We start from the raw sequence: 21,392 nt of genomic DNA on the forward strand, positions 1-21,392 counted from the left end.
CTTGCGTCTCTCTTTTTCCTACGCAATGTCTGTTGAGGCCCTCCACGAATCCTTTTGCTCGTTACGGCTCGGTTCTACTCCCCCCGCCAGCTCCTCATTGGCGAACCTGAGGGCTGCGTTCTCCTGGTGGAGCATCCTCGTTTCCTCTATTAGCTTTCTTATGGTCTCCTCAATGCTTGCAAGTCGTGCTTCCATTGTTTCTTCCTTGTGATCCCCCTTTCTTGTAGTCTAGGACCGCGTTGCTGTCGGCATTCAAAGTACACACTTTTATGGAAAAATAAATCCCACAGACGACACTACTGTTGATGTCGTGTTCTGCAGCCCAAGCAGTATCGTGATGTCCAAGTTCCACATCGCCTGCAACAAGGAGGAAGAAGAGGCTCTAGTGATACCTGGGGTCACTACGATGCCTAAGTCAAATACAGAATGACAGTTGGGTTATCAGACAAAGAGTGAGTGATTCCCGTAGAAGGGATCTTCCTTATTTATACCTGGTCTGGGTTCCGCTGTCAAGGGATATTATGCCATGTCAGCCGTGCTAGGTCTGTCCTGCAGCCACCTCCCTGCCAGGACAGTGTGTCAAATCGCGGGCGAGCCATCCTTTATACGTGGGGCGTGCCATTGCGTGCCGGGTCTCCTGACACAGGCACTGTTCGCGACGCGCCCTGGGTCTATCGAATCCTTGACCGGGCACATGCTACCGTCTGCGTGCAGTTGGGCGTCTTGTCTAGTGCTTTGGGATAGGGCTCGGCAAGTTGCCGAGCCCCGGGACATTCTCCTTCGCACCTCTGAACTTGGTGTCGATAGACCATCCTAGGTTGGCTCCGTTTGGTACCAATCCTCTAGCCTGGTTATCCAACTTCCTTCCTTGGGCTTGGGGTTCCATAGCTCAGTCTTCTTGGGCTTAGGTCATTCAGGGATGGGCCCTCCCTCACATTGGTAAAGTATAATTACAATTTTACCCTTCTACATGTGAAAAATAATCATTTTACCCCTAACTCAAGACATCTTAACTACAAAACTCATCAATATTTATATTTTTCATGTAAATTTTGTCCTAAGTAGAAACATTTATAGGCCAAATTTCTTAATTTTTTTTGCAATTCTATTAAATCTTTCTCATACTTAAATTAAAATATGCAACCTTCGAAAATAATATCCTTTGCTCAAATAACATACTAAAACAACCAACAAAAATTTCATCACAAAAATCACTATTTACTTCAATACAAAACTTCAAGTATTTACCCTTAAGCACAACCTTTGATGATCAAGGTTTTATCTCTTTTCAAAATAACTCCAAGAACTCCAAACGTTCATTAACATACTCTCAATACATTCATAAACTTTCTTAAGAGCTATCAAGTTTTGAATCATCAATCAAAAATCACAAAAGGCTACAAAATCACACTTGATACATTCGGTTTTTACCCTTTCACCAAAACCAAAAGCTATGTGGTTTGGTTTTGATCAAACCATTAGATCCGAAATATATCATGAAATAAATCAGAAATGAACAACATCACATGGTTAATAATCAAGTCCTAGAATATATCTAAGCAGCAAACCTAAGATCACATGGAAACATTTGCATCAAAACATAGATCTACTCGTAAACATCAAATACCTATCTGAACATTTGCATACATAAAAATTCATATTTTTAAAAGCAACAGCACAAATCTTCAAAATAACATTCTAACATGTATATCAAATTCCTAGCAACAAAAAATTTGAATATCAAAGCCATTGGAGCATGTTTCACAATAAAATGACCTAAGCTTATTTAGAACAGAATCTATTTTCATATTCTCAATTTTCAACTTTTTAGATCTATGCAAAACTTTTATAAAAAACTTATGACATGCAAATAATCTCCATCAAACTTGTATACTAGTATATTAACTATAATCTATAAAAATATCAGACTAATATCTTGTCAAGAACACCATTAAAAAAATAAAAGAATCACACATTGTGTAGCTTATTGCCCAGAATGCACTCATCATGCTTAAACAAACTTTTCACCATAAAATGACCATGAAAATTTATACAAAACATATTGACATAAAATACACTCGAAGAGGAGCAACTTATGTAAAGGGTACATCATGACAAACACATATGACAACTTCAAAAAAGTAAAGCAATATAGGCCAGAAAAACTATCTGAGAGTCTCTTTAGTTTCCTCTCCAAGAAAAGGCTTGAAAAGTGACCAAATGCAATGAAAATAGACAAGGAAGACACTTAAGCATCTAGAGGGGTGATAGTAGATTTGTGAAAGACACTTTGGGTGATGGGGTGTTAGCTAAAACCATGGGTAATACCATGTGCTACTCTGCCTTCCCATCAACCACTATTTGATGGATGGTGGTGATGTGGCTTTTGGTCTTCCCATCAACCACTATTTGAGACTAACTTAGGCAGTAAAAGGATACCCATGGTAGGAAAAAAACTTCCTCAACAAGCCTTGCCTTGGTGGTACAATTTCCTGGGCCTCAGTGGGCCATAACCTAATGGGCCTTCATTTGGGATTTCAATGGGGTTTGGTTGGGTTTGTGTTTCTAACAAGTCCAAATATAATTTTTATTGGCCCAATAAGATTATCAAGGTATAAAAGAATAAATAAAGATGTAATAAGATGAATTTTAATGGTTATTAGTAGGGCTGATCTCGGCCCGGTCCACAAAATGGCCCAAGACCAGACCGGACCGGACCTATTCGGTCTACAATTTCTCCACCCTAGACCGGACCGAGTCACATATAGGTCTGGTTCGGTCCATTTCGGTCTGGTCCGGTCCAGGATCGGTCCAGTCGGTCTGGACATGCCTAAAATGGGCCATTCAGCCCATCTAAATGTGATTTTTTTTTTTTTTTTTGCCCAATTTCAATTATTTTCAGCCCATTTCAAATTTGGTACATTTTTTTAATTAAAACTATTTAAAAAACTTGATTTTGAAAAATACAATGATAAAAAAAAAAGTTAAAACTAATCTATATAAAAATAATAATAATAATAATACAGAAGTTATTACAAATTACAAATTATAATCCAAAATTAACAACTTAAACACTTGACATATAACGGGACCAAAATTCTAGTTGCTACTTGCTACATCCAGCTTACTAATCTTCAACTCAGACTTCAGTTACTCAGGAGTTAGGACAAGTAGGGTTGCAACAAAAAAAGAAAAAAAATTATCAAGTAGGAATCAAAATTCTAGCTGCTACATCCAAACTAGCATAATCAACAACTTCGATAGAATTTAGAGATTATAATCTTCTCATCTATTTAGTCTTTAATCATCATTGGGTATAGGGCCAGTAGGCATTGAATTTGACCCCTCCACAGAATCAGCAAAGCTCGGGTCCCCAACAAGTTCTATCCATAAAAATTTAAAACAAAACAAGTTAAATAAAATTACATAACATAAAAGATAAAACAAAATAAACCACAAAATATATCAAAGGTAATTTTATTACATACCCATATCCAGCTGCTTCTCAAATTCCTGAACTTCATCCATTAAAGTCCTAAGGCTTATTGGAGTAGAAGAAGAACGAAACCAGTTTTGTGCACATATGAGACCCTCAATACTCATTGGGTTTAAACTACTTCGGAAAGGGTCAAGTACACGACCCGCAGTGCTAAATGTAGATTCAGAAGCCACAGTAGATACCGGTATTGGAAGAACATCACGTGCAACCTTTGAAAGTACGCGATATCTAACTGAATTCACCTTCCACCAAGTTAGAAGGTCAAAACTATCATCTTCATCCTCACATCTTTCAGCTAGATATCTATCAACCTCTGACTTACTTTCCAAACTATCTTCTGACTACAACTGTTGCTTAAATTCAGCCATAATTTTTGCCTTTCTACTAGCCACATTGTCAGCTGAAAGAGCTACATCTTCATGTTGGGAACTTGTGCACTGAGGAGAATGCCCTTCTTCATTTTCCATGTATGCATCATATATGCGGATAAATGGATTTTTCACCTTCCAACTAAAATCAAGTTTTTTTGCATGATCATGTGCATAGATTTTCCCCAATCCAAAATCAAGATATCGCATCTTGTAGCGAGGATCAAGAAGAACACCAACATAAAGCAACATATTTTGATTTTACAAGTTCTCCCAATACTTATCAAACTTTCTCTTTATATTTGTGGCCATTAATCCCACCACGGGATTTCGTTCTTCACACTCCATATTAATGGCATCTTTAATAATAACCAATTCCGGGAAAAAAATATTACAAGTTACATATTCATCCCCCGAAAATTTTAAAGTTGCATCATGAAATAATGCAAGGAATCTCACAAACAACTGTACCTTCGCCCAATCGGATGCATTGGGAGGCCCTAACTTCTTTGACTTTCTCGTATTCACCACATGGTCTACATTTTCATCATCGACATCGTCGTCATCATCATCTCTAATACTACTAAGGAAGCATGGATCTTCTTCCTCCTACCGATCAAAAGCTCTTTTAAATTTTGAAGCCCTCTCCAACATAAGATAGGTGGAGTTCCACCTAGTCGGTATATCTAGGCAAACTTGACTTTTAGATTGAATATCTTCCAACCCCACACATTTCTGATATGTACTCCACCTTTGAGGGGATGATTTAACATACTTCACAACACCCCTCACCTTCACAATAGACTCATCATATTCTTTTAACCCCTCACGAATAATTAAGTTCAAAATGTGGACACAACATCAAACATGCAAGAATTCATGTTCCAAGATCGTGTATTTCCTATACTTTATTTTTTTTTTCAAATAAGAAACAGTTCCATTATTAGAACTTGCATTATCAAGTGTCAGTGCAAGTATTTTTGGTCGCCCCCAATCATGCAAACACATCTCTATGCCCTTACCAAGAGTATCACTCGTGTGATTATCAACCAAACAAAATGAAAGAATTCTCTTATGTAACTTCCAACCATCATCAATAAAATGTGCTGTGAGATACATATAGTTTAGGTTTTGCACGGATGTCCATGTGTCCGTGGTGAGAGAAACTCGCTGCCCTCAAAGAGCATTTCTCAACTTTTATTTTTCTTTTAAAAACAAATTAAAGCAATCCTTGGCAACCGTCATACGGGATGGAATTCCTACCCACTTAGGGCAAACCACAAGCATAAACTTCCTGAAACCCTCCCCTTCAGCATGCCTAAAGGGCAACTCATCAAGAATAATCATCTCTGCTAAGGCTTGTTCGCAAGCCTCAACACTAAATGCAATAGACACAAGTCCCCCACTACCACTACCACTTCCTCCCTCCACCTTCCAAGCTAGAGTCGTCTGAGATTTATCCATCTTCTTAAACGGACATTTCTTACATTGGTGCTCAATGTGATACTTCATGTTTTTCGTACCATTGGTCTTCGTATCACATGCATACGAAGCACCACAATAATTACACGCAGCCCTAGGTTTAGTTGGATCACCTTTTGAAATTTTTGTAAAGTGATCCCAAACAAAAGACCTAACTCTACCTCTTTGTGACCCACCAACTGATTGATCACTTACAGTGGGTGGAGGTGGGGGTGGGGGTGGGGGTGGAGGTGGAGGTGGAGGCATGTTTGGTCTTGACTCTTGCACATCACTTGTAGAAGACTCCATCTATAAAATGGAGTCGGGACAAACAAGACAAAAGAATAAAAGAATTAGAAAACAAGCATTAATATATAGTGTTAAAGCCTTGTAAATTCATGCATCTCAGATTCTCAACTATATAATATATATGAGCATATATATGTAACATATATAAATATATGAGTGCTATTCTTCTACAAAGTAATTTTTCTCAAATTCTGAACTATATATATTATATGAGTTGTATTATATAACTATATATTATAGTTATATATAATATAACTATATATTATATATAGTTATATATATAACTATATATTATAGTTATTGTTCTCAAATTTGAGAAGAATTTTTCTCAAATTCTTCTACAAATTCTGAACTATATATTATATTATATATATAATATATATTATATATATAACTTATGTATATATATATATATATATGAGTCAACGACTCAACAAGTTCTACAAATTAATGCATCTCAGATTATCAAGTTCTCAACTATATGAGTTATATTTTTTTACAAATTATATGCATTACAGATTCACAACTCATATATATATATATATATATATATATATACATACATAAATAATTTCCAACAAAGCCTAAAATGCAAGACAGCAAGAGTGCCAAGAGTTCCAAATTTTCTACAAATTATATGCATCTCAGATTCCCAACTTATATATATATTACATATTTCCAAGATTCCAAGAAATCATAAAGGCTAAAATGCAAGAGAGCCAAAAATCACACAATTGACATTTGACAATACTATCAGTCTACTATCTACCATTGTGCTTCGACCAACAAAACAAAGTTTTGCTTCAACCAAAAAAAAAAATTCAGAGTCCCTGACCCGTATGTAAACCTAAAATCAATTTTTTGACACACATAACACAAGCCCACAACAACTTCACAAATCACAACTAAAGTCAAGAGTCATCGTCTCACAAAACCAAAATCGGCGTCCGGCACCGATAAATACCAAAATCAACACAGTCAAGAGTCACTCAACATTCAACATATGCGAAGATTAAATACCAGAGAGAGAGAGAGAGAGAGAGTACCAAAATCTCGACGGAGGGAGGCGACCGAGGGGCTGGAGGAGGGTGGATGCGAGTCGCGACGGCTAGGATTTTCCGAATCGCACAAAGCCAAAATCGCCTTTCGGGAGAGAGGGGGGGCGAACTGAGGAACTGGGAAGTGGGGGGGAGGGGGGGGAAAACTAATGTTGAAACGGCGCCGTTTGGATTGAAATTGGACCCAAACGGCGGCGTTTCAATAGACGGTTTATTAAAAAAGAAAAACTAAGTTGCGTGAAACGACGCCGTTTCACGCAACTTAGTTTCAAAATCCTACCCCCTCCTGGACTTAAACGGCGCCGTTTAGGTCCTATTTTATACTAAAAGGCGCCGTTTCGGCTTCTTGGCAGTGGGCAGTGGCACTTGGCACTTGAGTTATACAGTACATATTAATTTTAATATTACATAATACATTAATAATTTAATACTATAGAGTATAGACTTATATATTAATATTAATAATACATTAATAATTTAATACTATAGACTTATAGTGATTAGTATAAATTTTTTTTAATACCATAGGTCCATATTAGAGTCTATTAGTATACTAATACTATATAGACTTATAGTGTGTGTGTATATAATATATATATATATATATTAATGATATAGTGATACTAATACTATAAATATTTAATAATACATTAATACTATAGACTTATAGTGATTAATTATTATCAATCATGATTAATATAAGTTATAACTATATAATAGATTAATAATATTACTATTGGACTATTAGTATATATTTTTTTAATACCATATTAGAGTCTATTACTATACTAATACTATATATTATATAATAATACATTAATACTATAGACTTATAGTGATTAATTATTATCAATCATGATTAATATAAGTTATAACTATATAATAGATTAATAGTATTAGTACTAGACTATTAGTATATTTTTTTTTAATACCATATTAGAGTCTATTACTATACTAATACTATATATTATATAATAATACATTAATACTATAGACTTATAGTGATTAATTATTATCAATCATAATTAATATAAGTTATAACTATATAATAGATTAATAGTATTAGTATTGGACTATTAGTAATATAGTATAGCTATATGTTAGTAATATACTAATATTAGTTATAGTGATTTAGTATAAGTTATAACTATATTACTATAACTATAAGTTTATAAGTCTATAATTATTAATTATTGTCTTAGACTCTTACTCTATGTTAGACTATTACTAATTTACTAATATACTATTAGTATATATTTTTTTTTAATACCATATTAGAATCTAGAAGTAGAGTCTAGACTATTAATATAATATTTGTATTAGTATAAATATTAATAATTTAGTATTACTATAAAATTATAAATATTACTATTAGTATAAAATTATAAATATTAGTATTAGTTAATAATTACTTAATGATGAATTAGTGATAGGATTAGGTTAATTAGTTAAATGAAAATTATATACTTAATATATATAAATTATGAAATTATATATATATTTAATTCGGTCCGGTTCGGTCCAAAAAACCGCCATACCGTGGACTGGACCGAATTCATTCGGTCCTCTGATTTTTGGAATAGACGGGACCGGAACCACTCCCGGTCCGGTCTGGTCCGGACCGAATTGGCCGGTCCGGTCAGTTTTTCGGTCTGGACCGCCCGATTCTCACCCCTAGTTATTAGCATGTGGAAGTGATGTGCTGAAGTGAATAAACAATAAGCTACAACCGATTTCAATATAGGGTTTGGAGGCAAACTTTTAGGATTTGGGGAAACCATTTGGGGTTTTGGTTTTCACTAAGATTTTGGGGTTTTAATTGGATTCCAAGTATTTGGGATTTCACTGAGGTTGAAACCCTCTTTAGTTTGGCACTAATTGAATAGTTTGATGGAATAGTGTTTGGTTAGGTTGAATGATCACAAAGCTTGATTTTCTTTACATTTCCATCTCATGGTTCTTCTTGGTGCCAAGTGTTCAATACTATTCATCAAGTGTGGCTAAGATCTTACCAAATGTCCAAATAAAACTTCTCTAACCTAATTTAGACATTCCACATAGTGATCTTGAAAACACTAGATTGAGTGCCACATGGCACTTATGCTAGGTCGCTCCGAAAATGGTGAAAATAACTTTGCCCCATAAAATCCTAAATATTCATATGAAACTAAGAGCATATTTCCTTTTTAGAATTTAACTCCGAAGTATCTTGAATGATTCAAAATTCGTTTTCGAACACCTGTTACCCGGAAAATGAAAATATTTTTTTCGTACTATAAAATCCTAAATATTCATTTCATTTGAGACTAATGGAACAGACTGTTCTCAATCTCACACTCCTAAGAATCTTAAATAAATAAAATTTCATTTCTTGCATCATAATGAGTAGTAATACTGACTATGCTGACAGACTAAAATCTGCACGATTGGTCTATTCGTGACATATTTTTGGGATTTTCACGAGATTCCTAAAGGCTAAAAAAATTCATCTATTGAATTTATGGTGGTTGTTACATGAAAGACTTGAAAATAGTGTTCATTAGCCCCTGAAAAGTAGATGGGGGCATTGGTGAGCCCAAAGGACATCACCAAAAACTCGTAATGGCCCTTGATCTTGAAAGTAATTTTAGCTATGTTCTCTGGCACCACCCTGATTTGATGGTACTCGAACCTCAAATTAAGCTTAGAAAATACCATTGACCCTTGTAGTTTATCTAGCAATTCATCAATTACTGAGATGAGGAGTTTATCTTTTATGGTCTCCTAGTTCAATGCTCTATAGCCAACACAAAATCATCAGCTACCATCAGCTTTTCTAACTAAGAGGGCTGGGGATGAAAAAGGGCTTGTGATGGGTCTTATCATTCTAGATCCCGATAACTTTGCCACTATTTTTTCTATCTTAACCTTCTGGTAATGTGGACACCTATAAGGCCTTGTAGAAATTGCAGGGGGTCCCTTCCTTAAGTATGATTTGATGGTCATGAGATCTCTCAGGTGGAAGCCCTTTAGGTTCTTCAAATTCAACCTGTAACTCTTTCATCAACTGGGTTAGGTCATGATTGAGGTTCTCATCTCCCACCCTTTCTTCTAGGGGTGCTACCTGCACCATACGGTGCAAGGTATGGTGCAGGTAGCACCCCCTCCTTACCCCTCGCCCAGCCTAATTAATTGCACAATTTTTCTCCCTCACTTAAATTTCATGGATAGATGTGTAAGGTCCAACACATGAATTGGCTCCAAAGTCTTAAGCCATTGCACACCTAATATTGTATCACAACCACCAAGTGACAGATCATGGAAGGGAGGTGTGAAAAGGTTACCTTGAATTTTGACAATAACTCCTATGCAGTGCCCTTCACTTTGTCCGGTTTCCACATTAGCTACATTCACTGACAGCTTAGTGATACACTCCATAGGGATTATAGTTTTTTTCACAATTGATAGGTCTAGGAAGTCATGGGTACTCCCTAAATCCACCGAAATGACCACCCTCTTGTTGCCAAATCTTCCCAACAATTCATAGTGGTGTGGCTAGGAGTGCCTGTGATGGCATTGAGAGAGATATCGGGTTCGGTTTCCAGTATAGTGTCTAGAACTCCTTCCTCTAATTCCTTTGTGTCACAAGGAACATCCTCTCTAACTTCATTTCCCCCTTCTTCCACTACTTGCAACAAGTATATCTTAGCGCTTTTACAAATATGAGAAGGATTCTACTTCTCATCACAATGATAATAGAGCCCCTTCTTCCTTTCTTGATTCATTTGTGCTTAGGATATTCTCCTTATTGGTGAGTTGGGTTTCGGCCATCTACTACTCCCTTCCCCATGGTGTCCCCCTTGATTCTAACTTTGTGGTCTCCCATATTTCCCTACACTCCTTTTACTTGGTGGTTTAAGAGCCCTTTTGGTGCTAGACAAATATTCTTCTAGGATTTTAACTAGGCCATACGCAGCAGTTAGGCTAATAGAATTTAACATTTTGATGGGCAACCTTTCAGACCACTTAAGAATAAACTTAGCTCTTGGTGGTTTGACAAACCCCTGAGTCGATTTGAGAGGGCCTCAAATTGAGTCTTATACACAACTATAAAGGTGGTTTCTTTTAGCCTAGTTAAAGCTTCCATGGGGTCATAGTAGGATGTGGGCCCAAACCTCACTTGAATGTCTTGTGTAAATGTTTCGTAGCTATTAAACTGTCTACTCTTGTAAGTATCTTGATACCAAATTAATGTCTCACCCTCCATGTGGTAAGAGGCCATGAGCGACCTATGAGCAGGTATGGTTCGATGAAGATCAAAGTGTTGGTTTTCCTTGAACACCCCACCCAGCTGGGTTATCACTATCAAAGTGTGGGAAGTCTAACCTTATCCCCTTGGGCACATTTCTTCTATGGTCATTAACATCTACATTTTCCTCAAAAATTCCTTGATTAGCTACCAAAGTTTGATTTGCAACTATGGTTCTCATCATATCAGTTAATTGATCAAACATTTCCTTCTTTTCTAGTAGGATCCTCTTGTGCTCTTCCACCTGTCGTTGCATATTCTCCTGTTGTTGCTTGAAGCGAGTGCCCTCATCCATGAGAACCAGAGTATCTGATACAAACCGTTATGAAGCTGGCCCAAAGATGGAAATACAAAAAGGAACAATAACAGAATTTGAGACAATTAAATGGAAAGTAATTCCATAAGATTCATTCAAGAGCAAGGATTTTTGAGGCAATCTGACCTCCAAGGTTCAAGAAAGTTCATAACAATCTGGAGAAGAAAATCACCCCCTTTCCCAGATGGTAATTTGTAAAATGTTGACAATTGCATAGTGTAGTTTTACACCCCAAGAGCTGCTATGGCCAATGAGAGGTGTCCCGGTAGTTCCTACATATATGTGTAAAATATATATATATTTTACTTTGTGTGTTTTTTTCATATATTTTTTAAATCACTTTAATCATTTTGAAAAAATAAAAAAGGGCAACACTACTATACCGTCCAGCATTTACCGTTGGGTGTATTGCTCAGCCTTCTTTGTTTTTTTATTTTTGTTTTTTTGTTTTCATATTTTTTTAAATATTTTTAAAAAATAAAAAAAATATACCAATACACTTAAAATCACTTTTTCAATCACTAAGTAAAAATAAAATAAAAAAATAACCTAGTGGTCAACTAGGACGGTACAATTGTGAAGACAAAGTAATATTTTCTATTAAAAAATAACTCATTAAAAAATATTTTCTTAACCAATAAATAAAAAAAATTGAATTGATAGTAGAAGGGATATTTGAGCTCTATAATTTTAGCTAAGAGATAAAATTAAGAAGGGACTCAATCTCCAAAGAGGGTGATAACTCTTTCTTCTCTTCGGATCTGTTGTGTAATTTTTGACATTTAATAATGGCGCCGTGCTTGCAATTTTTATAGAACGGTTAATTATAAAACCGGTCCCTGAGTTTTAGGGTATGTTTGGGTACCAAACTACTCTCAACACTTTTCAAGTATTTTCGTACTTTTGAAAATACTTCACATGCCAAACAACTTAAAATACTCTCAATGGGACCCACAAACCCACTTCAATCTCTACTCATAACTATTCACAAACATTCTATAATACTTATCACTATTATATATAAATAAAAAATAAAATCACTATAATATATAAATAAAAAATAAAATCACTATAATATATAAATAAAAAATAAAATCACTATAATATTTATCACTATTAAATATAAATAAAAAAAATAAAATCATTATAATATATAAATAAAAAATAAAATCACTATAATATATAAATAAAAAATAAAATCACTATAATATTTATCACTATTAAATATAAATAAAAAAATCATTATAATATATAAATAATAAAAAATCACTATAATATATAAACAAAAAAATATTTATCACTATTATATATAAATAAAAAATAAAATCTCTATAATATATAAATAAAAAATAAAATCACTATAATATATAAATAAAAAATAAAATCACTATAATATATAAATAAAAAATAAAATCACTATAATATTTATCACTATTAAATATAAATAAAAAATAAAATCATTATAATATATAAATAAAAAATAAAATCACTATAATATATAAATAAAAAATAAAATCAATATAATATATAAATAAAAAATATTTATAACTATTATATATAAATAAAAAATAAAATCGCTATAATATATAAATAAAAAATAAAATCACTATAATATATAAATAAAAAATAAAATCACTATAATATTTATCACTATTAAATATAAATAAAAAATAAAATCATTATAATATTTATCTCTATTATATATAAATAAAAAATAAAAACACTAAAATATATAAATAAAAATAAAATCACTATTATATATAAATAAAAAATAAAATACTATAATATTTATCACTATTATATATAAATTAAAAATAAAATCACTATAATATATAAATAAAAAATAACATTACTATAATATTTATCACTATTATATATATAAAATAAAATCATTATAATATTTATCACTATTATATATAAATTAAAAATAAAATCATTATAATATTTATCATTATTATATATAAATTAAAAATAAAATCATTATAATATTTATCATTATTATATATAAAAGTAAAATAAAATCACTACAATATTTATTAATATTAAAAAATCACTATAATAAAATTATTATAATATTTATTATTAAAAATCAAATCACTATAATATTTATGGGACCCACACATTTTTCAACTACCTACTCAAAAGTCAACAACTCAACATACTTCACACATCCAAACAACTCAAAATACTTTCAATGGGACCCACAAACTCACTTCAATCTCTACTCATAACTATTCACAAACATTCTCAACACTTCTCAACACTTTTCAACACCCAAACGTACCCTTAGTCCATTTGCAAATCATTTCTATTGGTTTTAAATTTTTATAATTTAGAGTTTGGTTATCAAACTCATCTCAACTTATCTCAATTCATCATTATAACTTTTTTTAAATTTCAATATAAAATATAATAAACAATTCAACTTTTTCAAATCTCAAAATAATAATAATATTAAAAAATAATATTCTAATAATATTTTATCATCTCAACTCAACTCACTTTAACATCCAAACACAACCTAACTCTCTATATATGCAAATTCTTTCAGTCCAACTCTTCCGTCCATCTTCCGCTCACTAGACTACCCGTAGCGTTGCCGATTATCAGTTTTATTTAAAGACAATACAAAAATCTAAAAAAAAAACTAAAATTAAGAAAATTATTAAAAAGATCTATATATTCCTTTTTAAAAGGTAAAGTTAAATATTCAAAAAAATTACTTCAAAAATTAAAAAACTTAAATGAAACAAAAGATTAAAAAAAAAAAACTCTGGAGGCATGGATGGCGTGGCCGCGTGGGCCTCGAACGGTCCGTGGGAGCCAATCTGATTTCAGGTGACCAGATTGGCCACTTTTATTTATGATTTTTTAATTAATATTTTTAAAAAAGAATATCATGTTGTTTTTGTAAGAAATGTTTCGAGAACGATATTGAGATGATACTTTTATGAATTGTAATAAATTAATTTGTAAATAGTAATATTATAGTTTGAATTAAATATTTATTGAGTTTTTTATAAAGTAGAGAGAAAAAATTAAATAAAAAATATTAAAATATTAAAATATTATTATAATATAATTTTTTAATATAATTTTTATTTTAAGATTTTAAAATTTTGAATTATTTTTGAGTTTTGTTTAAGAGTTTAGAAAAATTACAGTGATTAATTAGAAAAAATTGTAATAGTTAGTTTGAAAGCGTATGTATTTGAGTGATATTTAAGAAGGAGATAAGATGAAAATTATTTCCATACAACTCCTAATAATCTTCTTAAATTTATATTTTTTTTTATTATTTTCCAATTATTTTTTAGATTTTAATACTGATATTTTATATTGTTTTTTAATAAGACTGCTGGTGGGGAATTTGAATGCAACCCGTCAAATTTTGATTGTTTTCCGTGTGGCAACGTCCCCATTAGTCTCGTAGACAAAATAATTTAATGCAAAACTTCTAATATTTAGGGAGTGAATTATAAAAATTTGAAACTCAGGGAGGAATTTGTAAACAGAGGATTACTTTTATAATTAATCCTTGAAAGAACTGTCTAATTTTTAAACAATGACTCTCAACTCCTAACTAAAAAATTAAAGAGATAGACATCAACATGATTCTAATTTCCACAATTCTTTGAGAGTAAAGACGCTTCTCAGTACTTATTTACAGCCAGGAAGAATTGATGGGCGGTGTTACTCTGACCGCTACTCTGTCGCCCGAGTAGTATCTCTGTATTACTGTTAGTTGTAAAAATAATTTTTTATTTATTTATATTTTATAATATATTTAAATGTTTTTAAAAAATAATATATATATATATATCAATATATTTAAAATTATTTTTTTCATTGTTTGATAAAAAAAATTAATTAATTCAGCGAGCGATAAAACAGAAAAGTACGTTTGGGGCAGCATAGTAACGTTTTTGTTCGTATTAATTAATATACCTTAGAGCATCCCCATCCGGATGCCTAAAACACTATTATCTCTAAAATTTAGAGATGAAATTTAGAGAAACCGAGTTTGGCGCCTCCCATCCCATTCCCTAAATTAGGGATTACTTTTCGGGGATCTACAGTCGTTCCCCATATTTGGGGAACCACTGTACATCCCCAAAACGCCCGAACCCCAAATCTATTGCCCTTGGTCCCGCCTGTTCCTCTCTTCCCCTCGATCGCCCTCGTTCGTGAAGGAGGCCCTCTCTCGCCCCGTCTGCCACCATTTACGGTGTCTTCTCTTCATCGACTCCACAGGAATGTAAGTTTTCTCTTCTCTGTGAAACTCGCGCCCTCTTCTTCTCTCCATGGATGGACTCTGTCCTCTCTCGCAGAAATTGAACAAACTGAGCCTCTTTCCATGATGAATCTGGTATATTTTCGAGTTTTATTGTTATGATCTATTGTATTTGTCAGTTTTGCCACTTGAAATCCGAGAACCCTAGATTTCAATTACTACTCTAGGGCATGAATATTCATGGATCTGTGACCCATATTCACTGGATTTAGAATGCATGTATCTGCCATGGTTTGATTTTGTTCCTGGATTTATCGACTTCTTAGTGCTATTTCATCAATCGACTTGCTGCTATATACAAACACTGCATTTTATTGGGTGCTCTGCGGTTTGAATGAACAATTTTTGCTATGTATCATTCACGGCACAGTTACTTTATTGTTCTTAATGGATAAATCTCAGACATTGCTCTGCTTTGTGGAGCTTGTGTGGAGTGTTGTGCATCATTTGGCCATTAATTCCTGAAGCTGAGTGCGTATGAAAACTCCCCATTTTTGTATGGCCCGACTCTTTTTCCCTTTGAATCATTTACCATAATCCAGTTGGTTGTCATCAAACATGTCATGTTGTCCAATGAGACCAAATGGTGTTATTTTTTATGGCACTATTACTGTCATTTTGTCATTACCAGCTTTGAGCTCCCTTGTTGGTCTGTAGTATTTTTGTTAAATGATTTTTTATGAAAAATATTACTTGTATGTGTTTAGGAATTTATAATTCAACATGATACATTTCTTGTATCATTCAACATGACTATAATGAATATTTCTTGTTATATAATTTGTATTTTGTCAATGACCATATATGTTTAGGTACATATGGCTATATACTTTGGTTTGTGCTATTTTTGCCCCCCATAATCCATATAATGGAGACAAACATGTTGTGAATGAGTAAACTTTAATGGTTTATGTCCAGACAAAGCCACCCGAATGATATATGTCCTCCTCTGATCACCACACATACAAAGCCATTTTTAATGACATTAACTGATTATTGATTGTGCTTTGTGCATCAATTTTACATACAAATTTTTAATCCTATACTCTCTTCAATTTTCTGTTATTTAACACTATACTCTCTTCAATTTTCTGTTCCTATACTCTCTTCAATTTTATGTTATTTAATCTATACTCTCTTCAATTTTCTGTTATTTAATCCTATACTCTCTTCAATTTTCTGTTCCTACACTCTCTTCAATTTTCTGTTATTTAATCCTATACTCTCTTTAATTTTCTGTTATTTAATCCTATACTCCCTAATTTTCTGTTAACTTATACTCTCTTCAATTTTTAATCCTACCTCATACCAGTTATTTAATATGAGTTTGTGGCATGTGTTTGCTGGTTTGAGCTACTGTTATCTCTTTAATTATTGTTCCCATGGACTAAACTCTGTTGGTTTGACAAAGATAAAATCTGTTTTTATGTTCTTATGCACTTTGCATGCTGTTTAGTATTGGAATTTCCTTCTCTAACCCCTGGCTGTGAATCTGTCTGTGCTATTGGGACCTTTGCAGTGTTTAGTACTGATGAATAATTATTACTTGTGGGGGAGGGAGGGAGGGGGCTGCATGTTTACTGTTAGGCTATGATGATGGGGTTTAGTAAGATAATTCATAAGTGTTAATGGGCCCCATTGAGATGGCGGGGTAATCCTTACCCGAATGATCACACTGCAGTTTGTAATAGTTTTCACAAAAGGCACGTGGGGTTTGGGTAAGGTTTTGCAGCCATTTGATGTTGGGCTCCTCTCTCACACATGATGTAAATTTTGTAACTCATTCTGAGCCACATTTAAAACACACAAGTGTTTAGGGAAGTGGATGGGAATGCTCTTATTTTTACGTTTTCAAACTAAATTTTTTATTGGATCTGAGTTGTCTTAACCCCTCGGCTGTGATGATGAGACAATCCGAACATGGTGATAGAACACTTTGGCACACACCTCCATGGCATGGTAACCCGGATGGCCGATAAATAGTGGCAACCGGTTGTTGCAACCATGCAAGGGAGGGTGCCAAGTGTGTCGTCATACGTTGCCATAGGATTCCTGAGCCGGCTACAAAAATCACTTGCAAATTTAGTTCTTAATTTTCTAACATGTGTATCACATGTTTTATGTTTACAAATTTTTAGAGATGGACTCAGGAGAGCATGGAAATATGTTCTTCACCAGCCTCCTGACTCAGGAGCCTGAACTTGACCACATTTATGTTGGTCAAGGTGAACAACATCCAGTGACTTTGGATGACTCTCCACCCCCGCCCCAAGTAGATCCTCCCCCCTCTCAAAGAAAATCAGCCAGGGGTGCAAACTTCACCCCCGAAGAAGACAAGTTACTTGTCTCCGCATGGCTGAATAGTAGCATTGATGCCATCCAAGGAACGGACCAAAAACACGCCCAACTTTGGGAAAAAGTTAGTCAATACTTCAATGATTATAAAGAAAGTACAAATGAGCGAAGTGTTGGGTCCTTAATACATCGGTGGTCTGCCATTCAAAAGGCGACGAACAAATTTTGTGCTAAACTCGCCCAAGTTGAAGGGCTAAATCAAAGTGGCATGACTGAGCAAGACAAGGTATAAGCATCCACTTTATTATTATTTATATTCATTATGTTCCCTTTATCTGCATTTTGGGTTGGTTAATTATTTGATTTTCATTTTGAATTGGAAGTTTGACAAAGCGAAGGTCATGTACCAATCGCTTGAGAAAACGGCCTTTCAGTTCGAGCATTGTTGGCAGCTATTGAAAGACCAGCCGAAATGGAATCAGCGTTGCACAAAGGACGGGACAAAGCGAAGGTCAACGATGTCCCCTACATATTCGCGTACATCAGCAGTGGCAACTAATTCACCCATTGATTCAGTGGGTGGTACAGAGGGCGAGAATATGGAAACTAATAATGTCATCGAATTGGATAGGCCAATAGGAAGAAAAGCTGAGAAAGGAAAACGTAAGGCCCAAGGCAGAGCCTCAGAAGAGCTTGTGGAGCTCAGCAAGAAAAGGTATACTCTCCTAGAGGAGTCACGTGCTCAGGAGAAAGAATTTTTCCGACTCAAGGCGGAGAAGATGGCATATGAACGAGAAATGGAGGAAAATAAAAGTAGACAAGAGGATGAGAGACTGAGGTTGGAGGCGGAGAAACTGGAAATCGCCCGGTTGGAGAGAGAGGAGCGCATAATGTTGCTCGATGTGAGTACGTTAAATGAAGTTCAGCAAGTATATTTCCAGCAACTTCAAAGAGAGATATTGGCGCGACGCAATGCATCCTCAGATTAAGGCTTTTTTTTTTTGTAACTAAACATTTATTCAGCACATAAATGTGATGTATATTATGAACCACTCGTTTATGGCACTTTTCTGCGTTTATTGTATTATATAATTTGTACGTTTGCAAAGTTTTATTAAGAAGATAGAAAACGTGATCGTCAAATTTAAATCATCCATGGAACAATATTTCTTGATTACAACTCGACATTACAAATTCTTAAACTATTACAGATAATGAAAATATTACAATAACTTAACCTGCATTTTCTTGAAACCAAACATGTTTTTTGGAATGAAAATTCTAGAAACTTGAAATACACCGTCGCTACTAATGATAAAATAGAGACTCCAACACAACCTTCTCTTCTATTGTTGGGAATGGAATTGCCAGTGATGTTCAATTAAATCTGCTTGTAGTTGATGATGTGCCGAGCTATCCCTAATTTCATGATGGCGCTGAATGAAGTTCATAAACTCATTTGTTGGATTGCGCGACAATTCTGGAATATCATCATCAAGTTGATCGTACTCCATGTTCAGACCCTGACTATCATCACGCTCGTCCTCAATGATCATGTTATGTAGAATAACACATGTTTTCATTATATTTGTTAGGTCATTGACTTTGAATAATCGGGAAGGTCCACGAACGATTGCAAATCGTTGTTGAAGTACTCCGAAGGCACGCTCGACATCTTTTCTTGCAGATTCTTGTGCTGTGGCAAAGTTTTTCTTCTTATTCCCTTGGGGTGATGGAATCGTCTTCACAAACGTTGGCCACTTAGGATAAATACCATCGGCAATGTAGTACCCCATAGTGTAGTCGTTGCCATTGATTGTGTAATTGACTGGTGGAGCACGCCCTTGAGCAAGTTCCGTGAAAATAAAAGATCTCTCTAGCACATTAATATCGTTATGTGAACCGGGCATACCAAAAAATGCATGCCATATCCAAAGATCATATGAAGCAACTGCTTCTAAAATAATAGTTGGTTCACGGATGTGGCCAGAGTACATACCTTTCCAGGCAGCGGGACAATTTTTCCACTTCCAATGCATGCAATCAATGCTTCCTAGCATTCCTGGGAATCCCCGTTGTTCACCAACAACAAGCAATCGAGCAATATCATTGGCATTTGGAGACCGCAAATATTCATCTGAAAAAATAATTACGATTGTCTTGCAAAATTTTTTGAGACTCTCCATTGCGGTGCTTTCTCCAATACGTATGTATTCATCCATAAAATCTCCAGTAACCCCATAGGCCAGCATTCTAAGTGCTGCGGTTATCTTTTGCATAGAAGATAAACCAAGTCTTCCGGCATTATCTCTTCTCTGGACGAAGTACGGCTCGTAAGCCTCTACCTCATTTAGGATACGGAGAAATAAGGGACGACTCATCCGAAATCTCCTTCGAAATAGATTGGAGGGATATACTGGATTTTCTGAGAAATAGTCACGAAAAAGGCACTCATGCCCTTGAATATGATCACGCCGAATAAACTTACGACGTTGGCGATTGCCATGATGTCTCGATGACTCTCCATCAGCCTCGGCATTAATAACAGCATCCAGCTCATCATCAGATGACAAGTATGTAAGTAATTTGCGAAAGAAAGAACGAGCCATTTAATAAAGGGAGTTAGATATGAGACTTGGATTTTTGAGAATGTGAATGCATCCGAAAATGCGTATTTATAGAGAAAAAAGTTACCGTTACATATAAGACAAAAAAAGTTACCGTTAGAGAAAAGACAAAAAAAGTCACCGTTGGAGAAGAGATAAAAAATGTTACCGTTTGATAAATGACAAAGCGTGTGTACTAATCATAACGAATTAAAAATGTTACCGTTATACTATTCTGCAAAATATTTATCATCAATAAACGAAAAATGCACATATTTAAAAACATTATTATTTTTAATATCGATATTGAATTGAAAAATAATATTGTATTTGTCAAAAAAATCGTATAAGTATTTATAAAATGTGATATTTGAAAATAAGAGAATAAGACAAAATAGTTAGTAGTTAAAAATGGAAATGGAAGTGAGAGAAAAAAATAATAAAGAAAGAATAGAAGAATATTATTTTAATAGAATAGAGAAAGGATAGAGAATGTGATGTAGAAGGTTTTATGAAAATGAATAAAATTTAGGATAAAATTATAGGGAGTGTCCTTTTTAAATAAAATTTAGAAAAAATTTTAGGCATCTGGATGGGGATGCTCTTAGGTTGTGTTTGGATGTTGAAGTGAGTTGAGTTGAGTTGAGTTGAGATGATAAAATATTATTAGAATATTATTTTTTAATATTATTATTATTTTGGGATTTGAAAAAGTTGAATTATTTATTATATTTTGTGTTGAAATTTGAAAAAGTTATAATGATGAGTTGAGATGAGTTGAGAGGAGTTTGGTAACCAAACGAAGCCTTAGTCAATAGGAAAGATTCGTTGGAAGTTTAGAGGACTTGTAAAGAGGAAGAAAAGGACTGCAGATGTGACTCAAACCTGCCAATGAAGT

General features: G+C 33.9%; 2 protein-coding genes across 2 annotated transcripts; one reads left to right on the forward strand and one right to left on the reverse strand.

The window, feature by feature from the left end:
- The first annotated feature begins 17,733 nt into the window (after positions 1-17,733).
- On the forward strand, positions 17,734-18,877 carry LOC118347668 (glutathione S-transferase T3-like). Its single transcript, XM_035687685.1, has 2 exons — positions 17,734-18,174; positions 18,272-18,877. The coding sequence occupies exons 1-2, from the start codon at positions 17,734-17,736 to the stop codon at positions 18,875-18,877; spliced, it is 1,047 nt and encodes a 348-aa protein (XP_035543578.1).
- A 357-nt stretch (positions 18,878-19,234) lies between these two features.
- On the reverse strand, positions 19,235-19,684 carry LOC109004972. The gene has a single exon (XM_035687686.1). The coding sequence runs from the start codon at positions 19,682-19,684 to the stop codon at positions 19,235-19,237; it is 450 nt and encodes a 149-aa protein (XP_035543579.1).
- Positions 19,685-21,392: the final 1,708 nt, after the last annotated feature.

The sequence above is a fragment of the Juglans regia genome, chromosome 2 (genome assembly GCF_001411555.2).
Source record: "Juglans regia cultivar Chandler chromosome 2, Walnut 2.0, whole genome shotgun sequence".
NCBI lineage: Eukaryota > Viridiplantae > Streptophyta > Magnoliopsida > Fagales > Juglandaceae > Juglans > Juglans regia.

Coding starts and splice junctions, on each gene's coding strand:
- LOC118347668 (XM_035687685.1), top strand. CDS start 17,734: ATGGACTCAGGAGAGCATGGAAATATGTTCTTCACCAGCCTCCTGACT. Junction 18,175..18,271: donor GCATGACTGAGCAAGACAAG/GTATAAGCATCC, acceptor TTGAATTGGAAG/TTTGACAAAGCGAAGGTCAT.
- LOC109004972 (XM_035687686.1), bottom strand. CDS start 19,684: ATGGGGTACTACATTGCCGATGGTATTTATCCTAAGTGGCCAACGTTT.